The sequence below is a fragment of the Oryzias latipes genome, chromosome 18, assembly GCF_053564925.1.
Source record: "Oryzias latipes strain Hd-rR chromosome 18, Olatipes_Hd-rR_3.1".
In the NCBI taxonomy this organism is placed as follows: Eukaryota; Metazoa; Chordata; class Actinopteri; order Beloniformes; family Adrianichthyidae; genus Oryzias; species Oryzias latipes.
The window spans coordinates 36,144,526-36,170,485 of NC_136254.1; the positions used below are offsets into that span (position 1 = coordinate 36,144,526).

The window sequence follows — 25,960 nt, forward strand, 5'->3', positions numbered from 1 at the left end:
GCTGCTGGTGACCTTCTACAGAGCCACCATCGAGAGCATCCTCACGTACTGCATCACAGCCTGGTATGCAGGATGCTCGGCCGCAGACAGGAAGGCGCTGCAGAGGGTGATCAACACGGCCCAGAAAATCACCGGCTCCCCCCCTGCCCAGCCTAGAGGACATTGCTGGCTCTCGCTACACGAGCAGAGCCAGGCAAATCATCAAGGACTCCCACCATCCAAACCACCACCTGTTCCAACTGCTACTGTCAGGCCGACGGTACAGATCGCTCAAGGCTCGCACAAATAGACTCAAGAACAGTTTTTTTCCCAGAGCAGTCAACCTCCTAAATAAATGTGAATCCCACAAAAACTGTAACTCGTGCAATATCTGAAGCCAATGTGCAATATTAACAATTCCCAGTGCAATATAATGCAATTTAGAATAGTTATGTAGCTTTGTACATATGTATATTTTCAGTTAAACTCAATTTTATTGTTCTTTAGAAGATTATCTATTTTATTGTTTAAGCAGCTGGAGAGCACCAGAAATTTTGTTGTCACAAGTTTCTTGTGTTACAATGACAATAAAGGCTTTCTGATTCTGATTCTAATCTCCGCAATTTGAAGCCTTCTGTTCACATTGATGAATAAAATTATTATTTGACAGTACAGTACAGAAGTTATTTGTTGAAAAAAACGTTTCTAAAGTACTTTTATTTGTGAAACAAGTGCTTGAGCCTGTAAAATGGTTTGTTATTTCTTTTCAATGTATAATAGAGTATTTAATTGTATATTAATTGTAAAAAAAATAGAGGTTTCTATTTCACGGTTTTTGCCTATCACGGGTTCTTTTTGGAACGTAACCCCCGCGAAAAACAAGGGTTTACTGTATATCGATTATCACAATATCGCCATAGAGGATAGGAATGGATGAGGATGGAATGAGAGATGGTATCAAAGGCTGCACTCAGGTCAAGGAGGATGAGGATGGTGAGGAGGCCAGAATCAGCTGCAATGAGAAGATCATTGGTGATCTTGAGCAAAGCAGTCCCTCCCTCCGGGAGGGGCGGAAGTCAGACTGAAAAGGTTCCAGAAGATTATTGTGTTTCAGATGATCAAAGAGTTGAGAGGCGACTATTTTCTCTAGAATTTTGGAAATGAAGGGAAGGATGGAAATTGGACAGAGGTTATTGAATAAGTTGGGATCTGAACCAGGTTTTTCAGGATGGGTTTAACAGTTGCCAATTAAAAAAGTGATGGGAAATTACCAGATGACAGTGAGCAGTGAATAATGGCGGTAATAAGCGGAAGGAGAGATGGGAGGCAGGCTATAACTAGAGATGTTGGGAGGGGATCATGGTAACAGGTGGTCGATTTGGATGTTAGGATGAGGTTGAAAATATTATTTCTTTTTTATTTAAGCTTTATTTAAAGTGCACATTAATGAACATCTACCAAACAATGATAGGCGTAAACATGCTGGATTATAGCAATGATGCTAATTTGCATCCATAGTCCCTAGGCAAGAAACATAAAACAGGACAAAACAAAAGACAGAGTCACAGATACGATAAGAACACAAGAAGGTGGTTGAGAGTTACAAGTCAGTTGCTACAGGCCTGTGTTTTGAAGGCCTGTAATGTTTGACACTCCCTTATGTACAGTGGAAGACTGTTCCAGAGTTTACTGGCCTGGTGGAGATGAGTTCAGAAAAATAGTTTGTTTTAGTGGCAGAAACCAGGTCCTTATACTGAGTGATGTGTGATTTATAAATTTCTTTGTGAACGGTTAAGCCAGTTCTTTTATAGAGTCGCTCAAGCTGGTGACGTTTGGCTTTCATGAAACGGAGCTCAGGGGTGATTTAGTAAAGGAGAAAGGGCGAGTTCTGACTGGAGCAAGATGGTTGAGAGAATCAGAGAGAAGGCTGTTGTAAGAGGAGACAAGTTCATCAGGGTTTAATGTGTTAGGGATCAGAATATAACGTATGAGTGAGGAAAGTGCATTAATAATGATGTTTTTAACATTAGGAAAAGAGATGAGACGGGAGGGTTTAGTGACTGGTAAAGTGATGGAGATGAGAACAGACACAAGAAAATGATCAACTCGCTGTAACTCGCTGTCCAAAAATCCAGAGAAGTAAAGTTAGGTGAGGAATGGTTATGGGTGAGTAGCGGCAACCATGTCAGCGTCCACCCAAAATTATGGATATAAATCTCCTTTACTGAATGAGTTGTCTGACTGAAATAAACATCTTTTAAAAATAAAGGGACGTAGGCAACCAATGACAGGAAGGCCCTTGTGTAGAGTTGTTCCCCTCTATGACTCAATCCTAAGTAGTGGTAGCTGATTGGATGGACTTAAAGTCAGAAAAATGATTCCCAACTGATGAGAAATTGATTGTGTGACAGCATTCCCTGTGGGACCTGAACCCTGAAGGTCCCTGAACCCTGTTCAGGTCTCTGTTTGAGTAATGTGAGGCTACATTCACAATGCCCTCAGCAATGCATATTTAAGCAGCCACTTCTGATGAAACATCCATATAAATGTGAGTAAATGCGAGTTTCCACACTTAAAACTCTCACATTCGCCTCTGTTGTTTTCAGGCTCTACGCACAAAACACTTAAAGCATGTTGAAAGTTAAACCAGTTGACCAGCCGCTCTTCTTTCTAGAAACATTTCTGCTAGCCTTAGTCTGTTAACCTGACAATCCAGAGATGAGACCCGGGCGCAGAGCAGCAGTGGAAAACGCTCCTCTGAGCCTCCCTTAGGGTTAGTGCTGGTGCAAAACCCATGCAGGGAAAGTCAAGCAGGTCCTAGCTTTAGCTTATGTGCTGAAAGACAAATGAAAGGAGCGCGTCATAGAAACCTTAAAGTGACAGACAGCAGTTCTCACAAGCAGAATTATGATGTCATTAAATGGGGTTTATTAAACATTCTGTCATGACGTGTTCGGACGTGAGCAGACCCAATAGCTGGAACCCAGAAAGAGATACATGGATCTTGGTGAAATGAGATTTATTTGCAAAGAGTTTATGTGATGACTTCACCGGAGATATAAGGCAAGATGTGGATGAGCAGGTAAGTCTCTTAGTGACTTAGGCTGGACTTTTGGCTTGGCTGGCGTCGTGGCTTTGCAAAATAAAGAACCCAGGTCAGCAGTGCTGTAAGGATCCTGTAGGCAGATCCAAAACTTGGATGAATAGCTGGATACAAAAACGTGATACTTTTGTCGTAGATAAGACAACGATTGTCCAGGTACTGCACCGTTGAGGGCAACGAACTGGCAATGAATTCTGGAAGGCGGCCACCATAAATACACCATAAACGCCTGATCGGAAAGAAAATGCTTCATGTAAACACGCCGTTTGTGTAGTCTGCAGAGGTAACATCTTAAGCCCGAGCCCAACACGAAATTCGGGTCGGGTTGGGCTTTAAATGACAGTCATTACGTTCGGGTCGGGCATGGCTTCTCTCTCTCGCTGACTTTTTTAATAAACATATTGTAATGGCTGCAAAGAAGCTCCTTGTCAAACAGCTCTTTATTAATCCTGTATGTCAGAACAGTTACTGCACAGACCGAAAGGCACAGCCAGCTTCTTACTCAGAGGGAGAACCTTCACCGAACGCACACACACACACACATACAGGTAGACCACGCCCCCTCCACCCAGTCACCAGCCCACCGTTGATTGACACACTGTGGTCCAGCTCTGCGCACGTGTCTTGAATGTAATCTTCCCTCCCCAAGCCTGCATCTATTTTGTTTAGGTGTCCCCGATATGGAGCAGCAAGAAGTCAAGGAGAAACTTAAGACAGGGGAACTGAAAAGGCAAACACACACCGCCGCGCTGCAGCATTTCTCTGTGTAAGGAAGCCAGTGCTTATCATCCAGATCTCTCTTTCACTCTTTGTCTGGCCTCTTATTCTGTGTTCCAGCGTTATTTCGTTGATCAAATGCATTTATCATGTAGGGAGGAACCTATGCGCAGGGCTTCCAGCTGAACACTATGCCACAACAGCAGCTCATACGCGGGTGGCTGCAGCGACCACTCTCTGTTCAAAGGAAATTAACTTTCATGATCATAAAAATATGTAGATTATTTCACCTTTAAGAAATCTGGCGGTTTTTTTCTGCCAAAAATACTATGGGATAAATTGAGATTTCGGGTTTGATTCGGGCTCGGGCCTGCAAGTCATTTTTTAGGCCCGATCTTACCTCTAATAGTCTGCCCCGATCAGACTCGTTCGGATCTTAATTTCTTTCCGATTGAGATAGCTGGGTTATCCCGATCGTTTATCCGATCGTGGAGCATGTAAACGGTTCATTCTGATCGTGTGTCACTACTGCTCTGGGATTTTGTGTCCATCAAGGCTAATGTTGTTAGCCCGTGTTTATAGCCTGTCATTACCCTTCTCCAACTCCGTCCTTCCACAAAAAAGCTCTGACCACACGGATTAAATAAAACGATGAACAAACAGGCGCTTCATAATATTCATAACGTTAATAAAAAGCACGTTTGGAAGATCATCTCATATATTACCAAGCTGCTGCATAAATGTCTGTGACAGTGGTTTGTTTACAACGGGATGCATTTCCTTCCGGTATTTTCAACACTACTGCACATGCCCAAATTATTCATTCTGACCGAAAGTGTGACCCATGTGAACGTTTCTTCTAATCAGAAAAAGGTTTTCTGTGCCCATGTGCACGGGTGGATTTTAACCCGACCATTGATCCCATCAAGATATTTTGCCCACGGAACCACGGCTAATGAGTTAATTAATGATAACAACCTTAGTCCACTAGCCTTAACAGAAACTTGGCTCCAACAGGATGACTGTGTTAGATTGAATGAAGCAACCCCTGAAGCTTGAAAGGTTGCATCAGTCCTCAGATACTCAACAACTGCTCCAGCCAGCTATGTGGTGTACTTTAGCACCTGTATAACCTGAGCCTCCACCTTCAGAGGATCCCAGTGCTATGGAAGACTTCCCGCCTCGTCCCGGTGCCAAAGAAGAACCATCCTGAGGCCCCCAGCGACTACAGGCCTATAGTACTGACCTCCCATGTTATGAAGGTCATGGAGTGGCTGGTGCTGTCAAACCTCAGACCCCTGGTGAGCCCCTTCCAAGACCCTTTGCAGTTTGCATACCAACCCAAGGCTGGAGGGGAGGATGCACTGATATACCTGCTGCAGAGGGCATACTCCTTCATAGAAAAGCTGAACACCACAGTGAGGATCCTGTTCTTTGACTTCAGCCTTCAACACCATCAGCTGAGACTGATGGGGGAGGAGTTAGAGAAGATGCAGGTGGATGCCCCCCTGGTCTGGTGGATTGAGGACTGGGGACTGTGACTGTAAAGCGCTTTGGGCCTTTGAAAGAGGGTAGAAAGCGCTATATAAGTATACACCATTTACCATTTTACAGGAGCCTCGTGGAGCATTTGCTCAGGTGGTCTGGGGAGAATTACCTGCAGCTGAACGTGGCCAAGACCAAAGAGATGGTGATTGACGGATGTAGAAATGTTCCTGGGCGTCCATCTGGACGATAAACTGGACTGGTCCACCAACACTGAGGCGGTCTACAAGAAGGGCACGAGCAGACTTTACTTCCTGAGGAGACTCAGGTCCTTCAATGTTTGCAGTAGGATGCTCCACATGTTCTACCAGTCTGTCATGGTGAGCTCCATCTTCTTTGCTGCAGTGTGCTGGGGGGCTGGCATCAAAGCAAAGGACCCCAACAGACTGGATAAACTCATCACAAAGCAGACTCTGTCATTGGCTCCAAGCCTGTCAATCTGGAAGAGGTGGTGGGGGACAGACTACTGGCTAAACTGGGGACCATCATGGACAATCCCTCCATCCTCTCTTCAGGGAGGGGGACAACCTGTGAAGCAGCTTCAGCAGCAGACTTATACACCCCCATTGTGCTAGAGAACGATACAGGAAGTCATTCCTGCCATCAGACTCCACAATTCATCTGGCAGACATGGATGGACATCAGAGTTTTCCTTCCCTGAATATTTCATATTCTTCTTTCTCTTTCGGCTTTTCCCATCAGGGGTCGCCACAGCGAATCATCCTTTTCCACTTCACTCTATCATGAACATCTTCTACCCTAACATTAGCCAACTTCATGTCCTCTGTTAAGACATCCATATATCTCCTCTTTGGCCGTCCTCTTGCCCTCCTGCCAGGCAGCTCCATCTCCAACATCCTTCTACCAATATATCCACTATCCCTCCTCTGAACATGTCCAAACCATCTCAGTCTGGCTTCTCTGACTTTGTCGCTGACACAGGCAACATGAGCCGTCCCTCTGATGTACTCGTTCCTTATCCTGTCTAACCTGGTCACTCCTAAGGAGAACCTCAACATCTTCATCTCCGCTACCTCCATCTCAGCCTCTTGTCTCTGTCTCACTGCTACCGTCTCTAACCCATAGAGCAGAGCTGGTCTCACCACTGTCTTGTACACCTTTCCTTTGAGTCTTGCTGACACTCTTCTGTCACACAACACTCCTGACACTTTCCTCCAACCGCTCCAACCTGCCTGCACTCGCCTCTTCACCTCTTTTCCACACTCCCCATCACACTGAACTGTTGACCCCAAGTACTTAAACTCCTGCACCTTCTTCACCTCAGTCCCCTGTAACCTAACGCTTCTACCTTGATCCCTCTCTTTCAGACACATGTATTCTGTCTTACTACGACTGACCTTCATGCCTCTTCTTTCCAGAGCAAACCTCCACCTCTCTAGCTGTTCCTCCACCTGCTCTCTACTCTCACTGCAAATTACAATGTCATCCGCAAACATCATTGTCCAGGGAGATTCCTGTCTTACCTCGTCTGTCAGCCTGTCCATCAGCATAGCAAACAAAAAAGGACTCAAAGCTGATCCTTGGTGTAGTCCCACCTCCACCTTGAACTCCTCTGTCTGACCTACAGCACATCTCACCACCGTCATACTTCTCTCATACATGTCCTGAACTACTCTGACATACTTCTCTGCCACTCCAGACGACCTCATACAGTACCACAGCTCCTCCCTCGGCACCCTGTCATACGCCTTCTCTAAATCTACGAACACACAATGCAGCTCCTTCTGACCTTCTCTGTACTTTTCCATCAACATTCTCAAAGCAAAAATGGCATCAGTGGTGCTCTTACGGGGCATGAAACCATACTGCTGCTCACAAATCTCCACCTTCTTCCTAAGCCTGGCTTCCACTACTCTTTCCCACAGCTTCATTGTGTGGCTCATCAACTTTATTCCTCTATAGTTGCTGCAGTTCTGCGTGTCACCCTTGTTCTTAAAGATTGGGACCAGAACGCTTCTCCTCCATTCCTCAGGCATCTTCTCACTCTCTAAAATCCTATTGAACAACCTTGTTAGAAATTCCACTGCTGTCTCTCCTAAGCACTTCCATACCTCCACAGGAACATCATCAGGACCAACGGCCTTTCCGCTCTTCATCCTTTTCAGAGCCTTCCTAACCTCATCCTTTCCAATCTCTGCTACTTCCTGCTCCACAACAACCACATCTTCCTCCCTTCTTTCCCTGTCATTTTCCTCGTTCATCAGCTCCTCAAAATACTCCTTCCATCTTTTCTGTACACTCTCCTGGGTTGTTAGCACCTTTCCATCTCTGTCCTTAATCACCCTTATCTGTTGCACGTCCTTCCCATCTCTGTCTCTCTGTCTGGCTAGCCTGTACAAGTCCTTCTCTCCTTCCTTTGTGTCTAACCTGTCATATAGCTCATCGTAAGCTTTCTGTTTGGCCTTTGCCACCTCTCTCTTCACTTTACGCTGCGCTTCCTTGTACTCCTGTCTACCTTCCTCAGTCCTTTCTACATCCCACTTCCTTTTAGCCAACCTCTTCCTCTGGACGCATTCCTGTACTTCCTCATTCCACCACCAAGTCTCTTTACCGTCTTTCCTCTTTCCAGATGACACACCTAGCACCTTCCTACCTGTTTCCCTGATAATCTCTGCTGTAGTTTCCCAGTCCTCTGGAAGCTCATCCTGACCACCCAGGACCTGCCTCAACTTCTGCCTAAATTCCTCACAAGTTTCTTCATTCTGTAGCTTCCACCACTTGGTCTTCTTTTCTGTTTTCCCTCTCTTCTTCTTCCTGACCTCCAGAGTCATCTTACACACCACCATGCGGTGCTGTCTGGCTACACTCTCTCCTACCACCACTTTGCAGTCATTAACCTCTCTCAAATGACCTCGTCTACATAGGATGTAGTCCACCTGAGTACTCCTACCTCCACTTCTGTATGTCACTCTATGTTCCTCTCTCTTCTGGAAGTAAGTGTTGACTACAGCCATTTCCATCCTCTTCACAAAGTCCACCACCATCTGTCCCTCCAGATTCCTTTCCTTCACACCAAACCTGCCCATCACCTCCTCATCACCTCTGTTGCCCTCACCAACATGCCCATTAAAGTCTGCTCCAATAACAACTCTCTCTCCTCTGGGAAAACTCTCTATGACCTCATCCAACTCACTCCAGAATCTCTCCTTCACTTCTAACTCACAGCCAACCTGTGGCGCATACCCACTGACTACATTCACCATCACCCCTTCAATTTCTAACTTTAGGCTCATCATCCTGTCTGAGACTCTTTTCACCTCTAGAACACTGTTTACAAACTCCCCCTTCAGAATCACTCCTACCCCGTTTCTCTTCCTATCAACACCATGATAGAACAGTTTGTATCCTCCTCCAATACTACGTGCCTTGCTGCCCTTCCACCTTGTCTCCTGCACACACAGTACATCTACCTTCCTTCTCTCCATCATGTCTGCCAGCTCTCTGCCTTTCCCTGTCATTGTGCCAACGTTAAGAGTCCCTATTCTCAAACCTATGTTCCTGCCTTTTCCCTTCTCTCTGGCCACGGACCCTTCTGCCTCCCCTCTTTCTTCCACCAACAGTAGTCAAATTTCCACCGACACCCTGTAGGTTAACAGCATCGGTGGCGGTCGTTGTTAACCCGGGCCTCGACCGATCCGGTATGTCTAAAGTGTTGTGGATGATTCGCATGGTTATTTTGGCAATTTTTTACGCCGGATGCCCTTCCTGACGCAACCCTCTCTATTTATCCGGGCTTGGGACCGGCACAGAAGTTACTGGCTTGCAACCCCTGTGGCTAGATTCTGAATATTTCATATTAATTTTATTTTATGGTGCTGCTACTAAAACTGAATTTCCCTACATGGATTCATAAAGTTGATCTCAATTATAAAAAAAAAAGTAGAGTTGGCTCTATTTATCCTACAATGGAGAAATTTAATCTCCGCATTTGACCCCTCCCCTGAGGGAGTGATGAGCTGCAGACGAGCTGCACTCGGCAACCCCCCCCCCCAATTCAACCCCTTAATGCTTAGTGTCAAGCAAGGAGGCACTGGGTCCCATTTTTAAATTCTTTGGTATAACCTGGCCTGGGTTTGAACCCATGACCAGAAGGCCACTGAGCTGGTGGCCTTGTGTTACAAGCAACTTAATTAGTTGCTAGTAGGCTGCACCAGAAACTGCTTCCATCTACAACTTGACCTGACCGGACTCTTGCCCCACACACACTTCAAGGGATGATCTGATCCCAATCTAACCACAGGAATATTTTCAAGGTCCTCCAGATCCAGCCTGGCCTACTATCTATCCACAGTATACTGACAAACCCCCCCAAGTCTAGTCCTGACCTGGACCCTAAGCTTAACCCTTACCAGAAGCTGGGGTAACTATGGTGCACTGGGGTTCTGTCCTCTATTCTCATCTGCTTCTACCCTCCTTCTCTCCTTTATTCTTCATAATTTATTGTTTTGTGCAGTGTGATTCATGCCTTGTCCCTCTTTCCTATTCCCCTCCAGAGGAGTGGGAGTGATTCCAGATTCCATGCTCCTGGCTTGCCTTTACTACTGCTCCTACACCTGGCTGTGGACCCCCCCTCTAGCTCGACTCGCGCCTTTGACTGTCCCCCCAACCACGGCTGGATGAAGCTCGTCTGCTGGACTTTATATATGTAGTTGTAGATTTAGATAAGTTATTTCTTCTCTAAGAGTTCTGGTAAATCACCTGTCCGTCCTGGGGGAGGATCCCTCCGTCATGTGGACACCCCTGAGGTTTCTTCGTTGTTTCCAGAATCCGTTTTTTTTTAGGAGTTTTTCCTTACAGAGAAGGGGGGTCTAAGGGCAGGGATGTCCAGTTTAGTTTAGTCATTACAGATTGAATTCTATGACTTCATGTTCTTTATGATACATGTTTATTATACAATTACTGGCATGAAGCCCATTGAGACGACTGTTGTTGTAAATATTGGGCTATTGAAATAAAATTGAGTTGAACTTCAACCAGTCAGAGACTCTGATTTGGTAGTGACGTTTGGATGACGTCATCCAAACTTTATGACTCCAAGTCTTTCATATATCAGTATAAAGCTGTGGAAGAACACCCCTGGAGCCAGATTCAGCAGATTTTAGTTATTTATTTATATATATATATATATATATATATATATATATATATATATATATATATATATATATATATATATATATATATATTTTTTTTTTTTTTAACTTGTCCTGTCCAACAGCTAGGCAGGCAGATGAGAGCTGAGGGCCTCTTGTGTTGGACATATTTTACTTTAACAAGAGGGGTTATTAATCTTCAGACAAACCAAAGGTATGTCTGAATAAACCCCTTTTGGAATTGAGGCCAAACTTTATTAATTTCAACCATGTTGGAAAATTTCTGGTGTTGGACCGGACGGAAAAGGAAAGAAGGGAAGAAGAGAGAGGGACGTTAGAGAAAGGGGGGGTGATAGTGATGGGGGGGGGGACCATGAAGCAGCATAGAGCAGACAGGTTTACTGATTGTTAATCATTACGGTAAGGTTAAAATGTAGTACAAAAAGAGCGGGGCCTGTCCACACACACACTGAAATGTTATCAACATACCTGCTAGCTGCAAAAATGTCCACATGTCAACATGCACACAAAACAGATAGTGTTCACACGCATACCTATGACTTTAAACCAACTAGTGTGAAATATTTCATTCATTCAATCATGCAAACTATTAGTGCTAAGGTCAGCTAACACCTGGGCTCAGGTGAGTGTTTATGTTCTTCTAAAATGGATGGTGGAATGTGAAAAGAAGAAGGAGGAGCGCCCAGCCACCCCCACACCCAGACCCCTGCCGCAGCGGCAGCCGGAATCCCCCCAACGCCACACGGGAACCGGCAGGTAACAACCGCCCCCCGGGCGACAAAGACCGCCACCCAGGCCAGGGACAGCAGGACCGCCACGAGGCCCCCAGAGCCAGAGAGCAGGGAGGCACGGAGGGAAAGAGAGCGCCGCCCCAGCCCAACCAGGAAAGCAGCCCCCCCGCCGCGCCGGGAGAGCCCAACGCAGGGCCCCACCGGAGAAGTACGCCCACAGCCCCAGACGGGCATCCCCCGCCCCAACCCCAGGTAGGAGCCAGGACCCCCCAAAGGAGACCCACTCCGCACTCCAGGCAGCCACCCACCTGGCCCACGGTTGGTCCAGGGAGGAGCAAGGCAGGGGCCCGCCGCCCCCGCCCAGGAGGGGGGAACCCCGGGGAAAAAAAAAAAGGGGCCCACAAGGGTTGTTGTAAATATGGCCCGACCAGGCTCGGCCACTGTTGGAAGTTTGGCGGGGCCCAGCGCTCAGGGGCAAGGACCAGGAGTAATGTGAACCCCCCCCACCGCGCGGAGAGAGCACCGCCGGGCCCAGGAGACCGGCACCCAGGTGGCACGGCCGCCGTCGCCAAGGGGCCCGCACCCCCCACCAGGGAAGGGGTAGGGGACAGATGAACCCAGGTACCACCTTCCTTGCAAAATGTGTTTGCGTGTATGAGAGGGTGTGTGTGTGTGTGCATGTGTGTGTGTTTATGTTAGAATGTATATATTGAAGGGGGAGGGGAGTGTGTACTAAGGGGGGTGCAGTTAAAATTGGCAAGTAGGGCACTAAGGGGACATCTCCTGATTACTCACAGTGATGTCCCCTCACCCTCCCCACCAAGGGGCCCTAAATGTCTAAGGTGTGGTTAAAATTGGCGGGTAGGGTGCTAGGAGGACATCTGCTGCTTGCTGGCAGTGATGTCCAAGCACCCCCCCTACCAAGGACCCTACATGTCTAAGGTGCAAATAAAACCGAAAGAGGGGGGGCCCACTCCATACGGCAACCATAGGAGGGGGGCCACTGCCAAGTAGCTCCCCCCCAAAGCGCATCGCAGGCTAAACCCCCCACCCCTTCACCCTAATATGAGGTTATATGAGGAAGGGGGTAAGATGGGGACAGCTGATAGACTGTCCCCCGGTGGTCAAACAGCTGTCCCCCCGCCCCCCCCCAGCAAAGGGGCCAGGCCCACCCAGCCCAGGGGCCCCACCCCCGGAGGCGCCGACACCCCAGGCCCGGCACCACCCACCCCACACAGAGAGAGAGGAGCCAGAAAGCGTCGCCCCCCCCCCCCCCCCCCCCCCGGGGCAAGCCCAGGCCCCCACCCCCAAACGCAGGCCCTAGAAGAGCTCTGGTCAGGCCTTGACGGGACCGAGGCAGCCAACCGGCCGGGGCAACCACCGATTGCCTCAGCAGAGACCCCGATCGGTCAACCCCCCGCCCCGTACCAATAGTGGGCCCCCCTCCCCCACAGGACAGGGCCGACAAGCCCCCCACCCCACCCCAGACACCGCAGCCGGGCGGATGACACCCAGAATGACCGGGGGCCCCGAGAGGGTTGTCCCGTCCCGTCCCAGAGCCAGGGAAGGGCCGATCCCAGCCCCAGGTGCAGATGGGCAGCCCGTCCAGCGCCGCTGGGGGCCCCCCCGAGCAGGCCCCCCCGCCAACCCCCCCCCCAGCACAGGCAAAGGGACCACCCCCCAAGCCAAGCAAGACCACCACCCCACCCCCCCACCACGCACCCCCACACCCAAGCCCAGAGGACCCCGCAGCGCACCAACCTGCCCCACCCAGGCACCGGACCCGACCCCCCGACCAACGGAGCCCCCACCGCCCCCGTCAGGCACCGGAGGCCCCGACCCCCACCCCAAACCACGGCAGAAGGGCAAGGAGCAGGGACGACCAAGCCCCCCACCCCCTAAGTCATGGAGTCAGCCACAGGAGACCAGAGAGACCGAATTCTTTCAAAGTTACTTGAACTTTGGGTCTTAGGGTTTTTATATTTTTAACTTGTCCTGAACTTTTTAACTTCTTGACCGGAGAAAGGTAGTTTGCCATCTCTCGGTCGGTGGAGTGTCCTTGCCCCAGGTGGAGGAGTTTAAATACCTTGGGGTCTTGTTCACGAGTGAGGGAAGATCGGAGCGTGAGATTGACAGGCGGATCGGAGCAGCGTCCGTAGTTATGCGGTCGCTCTATCGGTCCGTCGTGGTGAAGAGAGAGCTGAGCCGAAAAGCAAAGCTCTCAATTTACCGGTCGATCTACGTTCCAGTACTCACCTATGGTCATGAGCTATGGGTTATGACCGAAAGAACGAGGTCCCGAATACAAGCGGCTGAAATGAGCTTCCTCCGCAGGGTGGCTGGGCGCTCCCTTAGAGATAGGGTGAGAAGCTCGGTCACCCGCGGAGAGCTCGGAGTAGAACCGCTTCTCCTCCACATCGAAAGGAGCCAGTTGAGGTGGCTCGGGCATCTAGTTCGGATGCCTCCTGGACGCCTCCCTGGAGAGGTGTTCCGGGCATGTCCCACTGAGCGGAGGCCCCGAGGAAGACCCAGGACACGCTGGAGAGACTACGTCTCTCGGCTGGCCTGGGAACGTCTCGGGGTCCCCCCAGAGGAGCTGGAGGAAGTGGCTGGGGTGAGGGAAGTCTGGGCATCTCTGCTCAGTCTGCTGCCCCCGCGACCCGGTCCCGGATAAGCGGAGGAAGATGGATGGATGGATGGAACTTGTCCAGTCCAACAGATGAGAGCTGAGGGCCTCTTGTGTTGGACATATTTTACTTTAACAACAGGGGTTATTAATCTTCAGACAAACCAGAGGTATGTCTGAATAAACCCCTTTTGGAATCCAGGACAAACTTTATTCATTTCAATCATATTTGAAAATCTTTGGTGTTGGACCGGACGGGAAAGGAAAGGAGGGAAGAAGAGAGAGGGGGGGGTGTAGGAGGGTGATTATAGGAAAGGGGGGGAGTAAAACAATGAAGCAGCATAAAGCAACAAGCTGCTAGATGTTTACAATCATTGCAGTCAGGTTTATAAGTAATATAAATCCAAAAGTGGGCGGGGCCTGTCCACACACACACCCAAATTTCACAAACATACCTGTTGGCTCCAAAAAAGCCCACTTACAAAACATGTCAACACGTACACAGCTCAACTGATGTTCACACACGCATACTTTTGCATTCAGACTGACACGTGAAATATTTCATTTAAACACTTAAACTAGTTGTGCAAAGGTGAGCTAACACCTGTGCTCGAGTGGATCTTTATGTGGCTCTAACCCTTGTGCTATCCTATGACCTCCTATGTGTTCTCCTACCATGACTCTTCTTCCTTTTTCGGCTTCTCCCATCAGGGGTCGCCACAGCGAACAAGTCGCATGGTAAATTTGGCAATGTTTTACGCCGGATGCCCTTCCTGACGCAATCTTCTCAAAGCAACTGGGCTTGGGACTGGCAGAGAGGTAGAGAAGGGAACAGGGAGCAGCCCGGATTCGAACCCTGGTTTCACGGACGGAAGGCGCTGCAAACCAGCACGAGCTAAACCGGCTCCCCTTCTCATACCATGACAAAGGTGGATAAAGGTGGAAAGATTTCATGTAATCCATGGACACCAGTGAAGATCACAAGTCATTGAAGAAAAAAGGTTCAGAGCACTGTCTAGTGGGTCTAGATGACCCAACTCCCAGTGTTAACAAGACTAGGATAGAACAAGGGTCACAGTGGATGATGGAATTTAAAAAGAAGGAGGGAGAGTGTCCAGCCAACCCCACACCAAGACCCTCACCAGATTCAACAGATTTTCACCAGAGGCTGACACTTTTTCATGAATCTCACAGGTCACTGGATTCCTGTCAGATTCACGTTTCATGGAGTCGACTCTGCCAGGACGGGATAAAATTCTTACTGGAGTGGGACGGGAGCAGGACCCAACTAACAAGAACGACAGCAGCTGCAGCTGCGCAGACACTGATTGTTGCTTCCTCAGACGCTGCTGCCATGTGATCAGGAAACCACAGAGATGTTGCTGAGACAGCAGCTGTCAGAGGAAAGAGGTCAGAGCAAACGCACAGACTCTCTGATGATGATGGAGGCGTCTCTTCTCAATCTGCTCTGTGAGTTCTGTCTGTCAATCTCTACCTACATGTTCTAGATGTTTCTGCTCTAGAACAGAAACAGAGATGCAGAGGTTCGGGTCACGGTTCTGGTGTTGGATTAACTGGTCTTTTCTCTGCAGTTCTGCCCACTCTGCTGTGCAGCTCTACTAACCAGGGTAAGTCCGCTTCATGATCCCACGGTTCTGGAGATGAAAAACAGATGAAACAAAGACGTAGGATGAGGCTGCAGGAGACCAACCTGAACATTTGTTCAGAAATGAAGAGCAAAGATGTGATTTACTGTAACTCCTTAATGCACCCTAGAAAAATCAATGATACAGTAAGAGGCAGACGGAAGACAAAGTTATGAAACAGCTCTAGAAACCACTTCCTTTTTCTGTGAGGCTTCATGTTCAAACAATGAAGAACAGCAATGTCAGAAGAAAATCTTTTCTTGATAAAGGAGATGAACACAAACTCAGTAAACCTGCAGCTGCTGCTGGAACGTAGCTTGCAGGAAAAATACTTTATTTAAATGGTCTGCTGCTTTGACAAATGTAAAAACCTAGATATATTAATATTTGTGATACATCATGAATTAATATAAATATAAATATCCTTGATTCTTGATAAACTTGCCCCTCTCACCCTCCGCGGGTGGTTTCTCCTCCAAGCTGGGGTCCTGCAGTATCTTAGCTGTTCCTAGCACTGCGCTTTTCTGGATTGAGATGTCTGAGATCTTTCCAGGTATCTGTTGTAGCCCCTCCTCCAACTTGGGGGTTACTGCCCCCAGTGCTCCAATTACCACAGGCACCACTGTCACCTTCACTTTCCAAGCTTTCTCCAGTTCTTCTCTGAGTCCCTGGTATTTCTCCAGTTTCTCATGTTCCTTCTTCCTGATGTTCCCATCGCTTGGCACTGCCACATCCACCACAACGGCTTTCCTCTGTTCTTTATCCACCACTACAATGTCTGGTTGGTTCTCCATTACCATCCTATCAGTCTGGATCTGGAAGTCCCACAGGATCTTTGCCCTCTGATTCTCTACCACTTTCAGAGGTGTTTCCCATTTTGACCTTGGGGTTTCCAGTCCAAATTCTGCACACATGTTCCTGTATATTATTCCAGCCACTTGATTGTGGCGCTCCATGTATGCTTTACCTGCCAGCATCTTACACCCTGCAGTTATGTGCTGGATTGTTTCAGGTGCCTCTTTGCACAGCCTACACCTTGGGTGTGGTCTAGTGTGGTAGATGTACACTTTGGGTATTGTCTGGTGTGGTAGATCTACACTTTGGGTCTTGTCTGGTGTGGTAGATCTACACCTTGGGTCTTGTCTGGTGTGGTAGATCTACACCGTGGGTCTTATCTGGTGTGGTAGATCTACTCCTTGGGTCTTGTCTGGTGTGGTAGATCTACACCTTGGGTATTGTCTGGTGTGGTAGATCTACAACGTGGATCTTGTCTGGTGTGGTAGATCTACACCTTGGGTCTTGTCTGGTGTGGTAGATCTACACCTTGGGTCTTGTCTGGTGTGGTAGCTCTACACCTTGGGTCTTGTCTGGTGTGGTAGATGTACACCTTGGGTCTTGTCTGGTGTGGTAGATCTACACCTTGGGTCTTGTCTGGTGTGGTAGATCTACACCTTGGGTCTTGCCTGGTGTGGTAGATCTACACCTTGGGTCTTGTCTGGTGTGGTAGATCTACACCTTGGGTCTTGCCTGGTGTGGTAGATCTATACCTTGGGTCTTGTCTGCTGTGGTAGATCTACTCCTTGGGTCTCGTCTGGTGTGATAGATCTACACCTAGGGTCTTGTCTGGTGTGGTTGATCTACACCTTGGGTCTTGTCTGATGTGGTAGATCTACACCTTGGGTCTGGTCTGGTGTGGTAGATCTACACCTTGGGTCTTTTTCCTGAGCTGCCAGGATGAGCGCTTCAGTGCTGTCCTGTAGGCCAGCCCTTTCTAGCCATTGGTAGGACTTCTTGATATCAGCCACTTCAGTTATGGTCCGGTGGTACATCCCATGCAGGGGTTTGTCCTCCCATGAGGATCTGTCCTCCAGCACTGTATCCTCTGCTCTCCATTGCCTGAGACATTCACTGAGCACACTGTCAGTTGGGGCCTTGTCGATCTCTATAATGTTTTCACATACATAGAAATTGCAATTTAGTTTCTCTTCAAACTCCAGTCCAAACGGGGATCTAACTTCAAATTACAGAGTAAAATAGAATAAGACAAACAAATAAGGTGACTAGAAATAATAATAAATTAAGTGATGACTGTAAAAATGAGACAAAAATAAAGTGACTGTTGTGTAGTTCTTCATTTTTTACAGCACCAGTGAGCTGGTGGAAGGTGCAGATCAGTGCTGATGAGGTAGAATAATGTGTGCGTCAGGGGGGCAATGGCAACGGGGGGGGGGGGGGGGGATCAGCCTCCTGACAGCCTTGTGGAGAAAACTGTCTCTGAGTCTGCTGGTCCTGGCCTGAAGTATGTAGTCTCCTCCCGGATGGCAGCAGACTGAAGGAGCTGTGGGATGGATGGGTGGGTGGGGTCATCTGCAATGCAGAGGGCTTTCCGGGTGAGGCGTCTGTTGTAGATGTCCTGGAGGGAGGGGAGGGGGGCACCCATGATCCTCTCAGCCGCCCTAACAATGCATTGGAGGGACGTCTGTCAGGACGCGTTGCAGGCGCCATACCACACTGTGATGTGGCTGGAGAGGATGCTCTCCACGGCGCCTCTGGAGAAAGTGTGCATGGTGGGGGCAGGGGCTTTGGGGAGGAAGTGGAGACACTACTGTCATTTCCCTGCCAGTGATGCTATGTTATCCGACCAGGAGAGGTTTCCTGGGATGTGCACACCCAGGAACTTGGTGCTGCTCACTCATTCCACCGTTGTGTTGTTGATGGTAAGAGGAGCATGCTGAGTGTGCACTCTCTGAAAATCCAATATACTTTTTATAAGCGTAACCATGGAAGAAAACAGTACCCACCATGGAAGCAACGGTTAGAGGCCAAAATCAAGGCAACTTGGAAGGATGTGAGTAAGCTGACAGAGGCTCAAAGAGGTACAATGAGAAAGCAAGTACCTAAGAGATACAGCCAGATGTCCATACCTGAAGCACTGGAAACTGCCAAACAAAGGCTCCTAGCCTTGAGCAGCCGTCTAAAGAGGTACACAAGAGACAATGAAGCCAGACGAATAAACAGGCTCTTCGCAACTCAACCTGCAAAAGTGTACGCTCAGTGGCAGGGTCAAAACAGCCGAGCAGACCCACCAAGGCTAGAAACTGAACAGTACTGGAAGTATATGGGAGAAAGAGACAGCACATAACAGCAATGCCCAGTGGCTGGTCTCTCTGAGAAAAGAACATAGCAACCTCCCTGAACAGAATCCAGTAACCATCACAGTGGCAGACATCCAAGAAAGAGTCTCAGGTATGAAGAACTGGACAGCACCGGGCACTGACATGATACATGCCTACTGGCTAAAGAAGCTTACCGCACTCCACGAGCGCCTGGCAGCACAAATGAACCAGCTGCTAAGAGATGGGACACACCCCGAATGGCTAACGGAAGGGCGAACGATCCTGATCCAGAAGGGTCCCTCAAAGGGTGCAGTCCCATCCAACTACCGGCCAATAACCTGTCTCTCCACAACATGGAAGCTCATGTCAGGCATCATTGCAACAAAGATAAATAGGCACATGGATCAATACATGAGCAAGACACAGAAGGGCATTGGTAGAGACTCCAGAGGAGCCAAACACCAACTCCTGGTTCACAGAACAGTCGCTCAAGACTGCAGGTCACGACACACCAACCTGTGCACAGCCTGGATTGATTACAAGAAGGCCTATGACTCGATGCCACACTCATGGATCACTGAATGCTTGGAGCTGTACAACATCAACAGGACTCTAAGAGCCTTTATAGGAAACACCATGAAGCTTTGGAAAACCACCCTTGAAGCCAATGGGAAGCCACTTGCACAAGTGTCCATCAAATGTGGGATATACCAAAGTGATGCTCTGTCCCCACTGCTGTTCTGCTGTCGTTGGCATAAAACTGGTCCGTCAACTTTGCAGTGGGGAGGTAGACGGACAGTCTTAAATTTATAGACATAGATGGGGTTGTGACTTTAATCTTGCAGCATGAAACCACATGCTGCAAAATATGTTTGAAGACAGTTGTTTCAAGAAGTGGAAGTACAGCGAAAATGATGCAACACCAGGAACAGACACTCTATCGAGTGAGGAAGTATTTCTCATTAGAGATGCCCAAGCTAGCAGTTGCTCACAAAACAGCTGTTGTATTGTTCTAGAAACATTTTCACTGAATTCACTTGCACTTTGCGTGCTAGGGAGCCGGTTTAGCTCGTGCTGGTTTGCGGCGCCTTCCGTCCATGAAACCAGGGTTCGAATCCGGGCTGCTCCCTGTTTCCTTCTCTACCTCTGTGCCGGTCCCAAGCCCGGTTGCTTTGAGAAGGTTGCGTCAGGAAGGGCATCCGGCGTAAAACATTGCCAAGTTTACCATGTGACTTGTTCGCTGTGGCGACCCCTGATGGGAAAAGCCGACAGAGAACGACGACAACTTGCACTTTGCGTACAGACCAACCTCTAAAGGAGATGTTGAAATTGTTTTGTTAAATATACTCTGTCATTAGTCATTTTTGTAAAAAAATAAAAAAAATAAAGTAGAATGAGGGAGGAAAACATTGATTAACTCATAAATCAAATTTGGCATGAAAAGAATCAGAATTCTGATTGTTTTCGTTTTTTGTTTTTGATGGCTGTGGTCTACCCATAGTTCTGTCGACTACTTGATTTGATCGCAATCAACAAATTGGGCATCCCTGGTCTAGAGGAAGCCCAAAGAGGCAGTTTGTAAGAGTAGAGAAAGACGACATGACGGGGGGTTGGTGATACAAAGGAGCGTTAGGTGGAGACAGATCATTTGCTGTTTTTAATATACCCATTACTTTATTGATTTTAAACCGTGGAGGACTTTGGTCAAGTGTAGTTGTTTCATTGTTATGTAGCTGAATTTTTTTATCCTTCCTACAGGTGGTCTGACTGTGAGTCCCAGCAGATCTCAGTTCTTTAGAGGAGAATCAGTGACTCTGAAGTGTGAGGACCACAGCTCTGCAGGATGGACTCTGAGGAGAAACACCAGCAAAGAAACCAGGACTCTGTGTGGATCTGAGTGGGGATCACCAGATGGTTTGTCCTGCAAGATTGGCTACATGTATGAAGAAGACGGTGGTGTGTACTGGTGTGAGTCCAGAGGGGGAGGAGCCTCCAGCATCAGCGTGAACATCAGTGTCTCTGGTAAGATCAGACTGTGGAGTTAGTGTTGCTGCAGCTGTGTGCAGATGGATGAAATGCTTTGTCTCTGTGTTGAGGTGGATCAGTGATCCTGCAGAGTCCTGTCCTCCCTGTGATGGAGGGTCATGACCTCACTCTGAGCTGTCAATCAAGAACCCCTCCCTTAAACCTCTCAGCTGCTTTCTATAAAGATGGCTCCCTCATTAGGACTGAGCCTACAGGTCACATGACCCTCCAGCATGTTTCCAGGTCTGATGAAGGTCTCTACAAGTGTCACATCAGCGCTCATGGAGAGTCTCCATCCAGCTGGATCTCTGTCTCAGGTGAGGAGCTCCTTCAGGGACCCCATCAGGTTCTGCAGCCTCTCTGTTCTTCATCTTCATCATCATCTTTGGTCTGTTTCAGAGAATCCCAGAACCACCTCTGCTCTTTCATCCTCCCCTGCTCCTCTTCATCAGTGGTCGACTGGGGTGTGTGTTGGTGTTTTGGTTCTGATGCTGTTCCTGGTTGACCTGTAGAGATGCTGTACTCTCAGTCTGACGCATAAACCTTTGGATTTGATGCTGTTTGTTTCCATTTATTGAGAGGAAATTCATGTCTTTATGTTTCTTCTCTTGTTAACCAAACTTCCTCTTCATTTGTTCTTCCAGTTCTTGACCTGTGAGAGTAAACATATTGTAATAAATACAGAGACAGCTCTGCAGATGTCATCTTGTTGGTTTGTCTAGTTATATTTGGATCTGTACCTCTGAGACAGAACACAGAAATAAACTGAATTCTCTATCAATGGTTAGAACTGAAGCAGATACTGCAATAAGTCAAAAGACATCTTCTATACCAGCTGTCCTCAACCGGTACTGTCTGTGCAGACGAGTCACACAAGCTTGAAACCTACAGTCTATGGAGGACACTGGTAACCTATCTGACTTAAACGCAGTGTGGCTATTTGGTAGTAGACACAGAGGCACTGGACTAGATCAGAAGATGTCTGGTTCAAGGAGTGGAGAAAGAGACTGAAACAGGAATGCATTTGATGGTACCATTTATTGGGGAAAAACAAAGAAACAAATAACATTTACACACATTGAAAGGCCACACAATAATTATTTACAGCAAATCATCAATTCATGTTGGTAAATGACCTTTTCTCAGGAAATTCAGTCTATCAAGGCACAACACAGTTCACTTGCAACAGTCCATAGTCATAACGGCCAAGGTGTCCAACAGAGGGTAATCCAGAGGGCAAGAGGGGAATTGTGTGAGTGGATGTGTGAACGGCAGAGTGGCTGAGTAGCGAGGGAACTGGAGGAGAGAAAAGAGGGAGTCCGTAAGAAGCCTCCTACCAGCCAGACCAGAGCAGGAGGTGGAGTTCACAGATAGGGCGGCTGCAGAGTTCAGGCTTTGGTTCTGGATCCTGGGCTTTAGCTAACCATCCAAAACACCTGACCTAAATAGAAATCATGGGTCCAAGTTCTATGTGCACATAAGGATAATCCATTCCTAATATCACTGATAAATAAAGCTAATGGCATTATAAATGACGGTGTAAACTTCCATATTGTACAATAATGAATAAGCAAAATTGGTTCATGATCAAAATAACAATGAGAAACAAAGTTGTTACTTAAACAGTTCATCTCTCCATATAAAGTGCATGATGCTGATACACAATGACATTTATCAATCTTTCAATTGTTTCAAACAACTTCCTGCTTGTTTCCGGAGAAGTTGGCACCAGTAGTCAGCTTCTGTGTTCTGACATTAGTTGCGTTAGTTTCAGAATTATTTATTGTGCAATGACGACAAAAATACCTAACGTACCTCCAGCAAAAACACCAGAGACTTCCCAACTCGCTCCTTCTGGCAACTTTCCCACATCTGTTTTTAATGGTTTCTGATTGAACGTGCCAAGTCACATGACCATGTGACACACCAACGCACACAGTGTGGAGACTTAAACCACAATAAATCCTAATGTCTGAAACCTCAAAGAGTGATGAAATCCACAACAACTCCCAGAGCACATTAGATGAACCTGCTGATGTTTCCAAGACAATTGGACAGTTTTTCATTTTGACCCACATGAAAGACCCATTGTCATCCCACCATGCAGGACCGCTGTTGCACAGCAACGTTGGCTAAAGGTAGAGCTTGACAACAGCAAGAAAAATGGTGTTACCTGAAAAGTAACAGGTCCAACAGGTTTGGTGAACACACTGGAGGCTTTCCAAATCAGGAAAACTTCCATAGTTCCAAATGATGATGCATATTGTATTTAAGTATCACACAGACACAATTCTTTGTTTTTCAATGAAACTAATGAATGATGTTGTATCTCCAGGCTCTTTGGATCACTGACATCAATCTCAGACTGGTGTGATCAGTAGTTTGCAGCTGAGCTTAATTAAAGGAAAAAATACTGAAGGAGATAAAACTCTCAGAACACGTGTGATTCTTGATTTGTTACTTGAGTCTAAACGACCAGTTTGTGTGTAATGTTGGATATGTGTGCATAAGGTTTGATTTGTAACTCATACAATACATTCTGTTCATAACTGTGTGCAGTTGCAATTGCGCATTAACAGGTACACTCACATATCAAAAACATAAAATGTACAAATCAAAAGCTTTCAAATACAAAAATACAATTTACATACACACAACTCAAAATGGCTCCTACACATAAAAATCTTTACATATTACGCCCCAATGGCCAGATACACACACAAGCACAGTTGCAGACAGATCAGTCACAAGAGGGGTTGTGGATCTTTCCAGATCTGTGTGTAGATGAACCCGTTGCCGATGGGACAGAGGGACCTACACCCTTGTCAGCTGGCACGATGGTGGTGAAGCCTCAGTAGCTCTGCCCATGGCCAGTGTTTTGCCCGTGGCCGGTAGTTGGCGCGTGGCCTGGCCCCCCGGGGGTCGACGCCGCATTCACAGCAGGGGTTAAGGGGTTCACTTGGGTGGGTTTATCTTATTATTATTATTTATTTATTTATTTATTTATTTATCTTATTATTATTATTATTTAATTTTTTGGGGGGTGGGGGGCCTGGGGGGTGTGCTAGTCCTTAAGGAGGCCAGGGTATGAATGGTGGGGCTGGACCCCCTGCCCCTCCGTTCTGGCACCGGGACCCTTCCTTGCTGGCTGTCTCTCGGCGCTACGAGGCTCTTGCCTCCAACTGCGGCTGGCTTGCCATTTCTGGCTGCCTGGCCGCTCTGGGAGGGGGGGCGCCTACCGCGGCCGGCGGGGGGTCCGGTCGCTCGGGGGAGCCTTCTCCCCCGGTTGTGCTCATCCGCCTGCTCCTCCCCGCTCTCACCCAAACAAATATTGCACACAGGCACATAGGGCTCCGGGAACTGAATGGGAGGGGTAGGCTGGCGGGGCTCACTGGGAATACCTTTCTCTGGGTTCGCGTTGGCACCCGCCCTCCAGCCCGCTTTTTATTTGGATATTAGACACATATTAGATTCATCTAGGGCCTTGTGGAGAGGGTCTGGTGGAGGGGGGCACGGTGAAACATCTGTGCTCACGATTCACTGCCCCCCCCCCCACACACAATTTTAACTTCCTCTGTAGACACACACACTGCATGCTAGCAGCACACACACAGCAAATACACACCACTCACAGAGGGACCCCGGAGTGGGGGGCTCTGCGGCCTGGCAGCGGTGGGGCCCCCCACACTGGAGACCTCCTATTTTACCTGCAGCACACACACAGCACTCCCACACCTCCATACATGGGTGGGGTCGGCGGGGGGCGGCCGGTCTTCACCCGCCTGATCTTCTCAGGGCGGCCGGGCTTATGGGTGTCCTGTCGGCTGCAGGAATAGTCGGGCATACAGCGCTGGGGGTCGGACGGCTGGGGGGGGGGGGTTACTGCAGGGCGGCGGGGGGTGGGGAGGGTAACCAGATGATTGTGAGTATGTGTGCTTGAGTGCATGGGTGGGACGGACCTGGGGGCTGGCTTGCTGGGACCCTCTGGGGCTTTCCCTCCCCATCACAGAGAGGGGAGGGCACTGAGAGGGTTGGGGAGGGGGGCTTAGATATTATGGTGGGGGGGTTGTAGTATGTAGGGTTGTAGGGATATGGGGGGTGGCTGTGGGTGCGTGGCGATCCCTGGGTTGCTCGGGTCGCGTGCCTTGGCTGGCTTGCGGAGACGGGGCGCCGGTCGGGTGGTGGACGGCTCATGGGTTCTGGGGGCCCTGGATTCGTCCTTGGCCCTTGTCTCGGTGTCCGGCGCCCGGTAGCCCCCATGGCTGCCGCCTGGTACTAAGCGCTCCTGTCCTGTGGCCTGGGGGCCGGACACTGGGTTCGCTTATGCCTCTGGGCACTGGGGGGGGCCTGTAGGGGGGCCCTCTCTGTGCCTGGCTGGTGGGGTGGGCGGTCCCCTCCTCCCCCCCTCCCGGGCTGCCTGGGTCCGGATGCTGGGGGGGCTCCTGGCCTGGGGGGCTCTCCTCCCCTGTCCTGGTCTGGCTGGGTAGGATCTGGTTCTCCTTATGAACTGTCAGGTATGATCACAGGGCTGGACTCAGATGCAGAGATTTAGTGGTTTTAATTTCTTGTACAGGCTTAAACAATAGCTCTGGAAATAACCAAACAACCTGGCACAAGACAAAGGGAGACAGACTATTTAAGACATGAGGGAGGGAACACAGATGGAACCAATCAGAGGAAATTACACAGTCACACCTGTGGGGAACAGACAAGAGCAGGAAGGAACATGGCCTGAAATGAGAGGAGTGTTAGTGTTTCAAAATAAAACAGGAAGTGCAACACGAGACAACACAGATGACAGACAGACCAGAAGTGCACAACTCAGGACAAATGATAAGAACGACAAGACATGACATGAACACACGGTTCACGTCGGCAGCATGCATGTATCTCCACCCCCACGTGCACACTGTCACACTGCTCCCTGTCTGCTTCATCCCTCTTCCTTACCCACAGTGTATTGATGGACAGATTTTTTTCGCTCATCATAGAGTCAGATTTTCACCTTTGATGTAACATTTGTCTTTCCAGCACATCTGGTATAATTGTTACAGCTTAAAATAATAACTTATTCAAATCAGGGCTTGTATCCCCCACCTTTTCACCTCTTCCTTTTACATTCTTCCACCCTCCCCTCACATTCTTCCCCTCTCCCTACTCACACACACTAAATGTAACAAATAAATAAAAATTAATACGACAACAAGGGGTTTATACAAATCTACACTCTAGTATCTCGAAGCTATATAACCTCTTTTTGTGATAGTAAAACCTGTCCAACACAAAAAGCCTTCAGCTCTAATCTGTTTGCTCAGCTGTTGGACAGAACAAGTTAAA

The 25,960-nt window shown here is 48.3% G+C and overlaps 2 protein-coding genes across 2 annotated transcripts in view; one reads left to right on the forward strand and one right to left on the reverse strand.

Annotated features, from left to right (window-relative positions):
- Window positions 1-6,016: 6,016 nt before the first annotated feature.
- LOC144987419 (uncharacterized) overlaps window positions 6,017-25,960 on the reverse strand; it is a 409,376-nt gene continuing 389,432 nt past the window's right edge. The window contains exon 2 of the mRNA XM_078936816.1: window positions 6,017-8,863. Coding sequence (XP_078792942.1) covers window positions 6,043-8,823 — 2,781 coding nt within the window. The 5' untranslated portion in view covers window positions 8,824-8,863 and the 3' untranslated portion in view covers window positions 6,017-6,042. The remainder of the gene's footprint in view (window positions 8,864-25,960) is intronic.
- LOC144987424 (Fc receptor-like protein 5) lies at window positions 15,163-21,404 on the forward strand. Its single transcript, XM_078936830.1, has 5 exons — window positions 15,163-15,306; window positions 15,429-15,464; window positions 20,357-20,620; window positions 20,695-20,940; window positions 21,023-21,404. Exons 1-5 carry the CDS (start codon window positions 15,213-15,215, stop codon window positions 21,133-21,135), a joined length of 753 nt encoding a protein of 250 aa, XP_078792956.1. The 5' UTR covers window positions 15,163-15,212; the 3' UTR covers window positions 21,136-21,404.

Excerpts from the sequence above, each read along its gene's own strand:
- LOC144987424 (XM_078936830.1), top strand. The coding sequence starts at position 15,213 with ATGTTGCTGAGACAGCAGCTGTCAGAGGAAAGAGGTCAGAGCAAACGC. Across the intron at positions 15,307-15,428 it reads GTCTCTTCTCAATCTGCTCT|TTCTGCCCACTCTGCTGTGC; the intron begins GTGAGTTCTGTC and ends TTTTCTCTGCAG. Across the intron at positions 20,621-20,694 it reads CGTGAACATCAGTGTCTCTG|GTGGATCAGTGATCCTGCAG; the intron begins GTAAGATCAGAC and ends CTCTGTGTTGAG.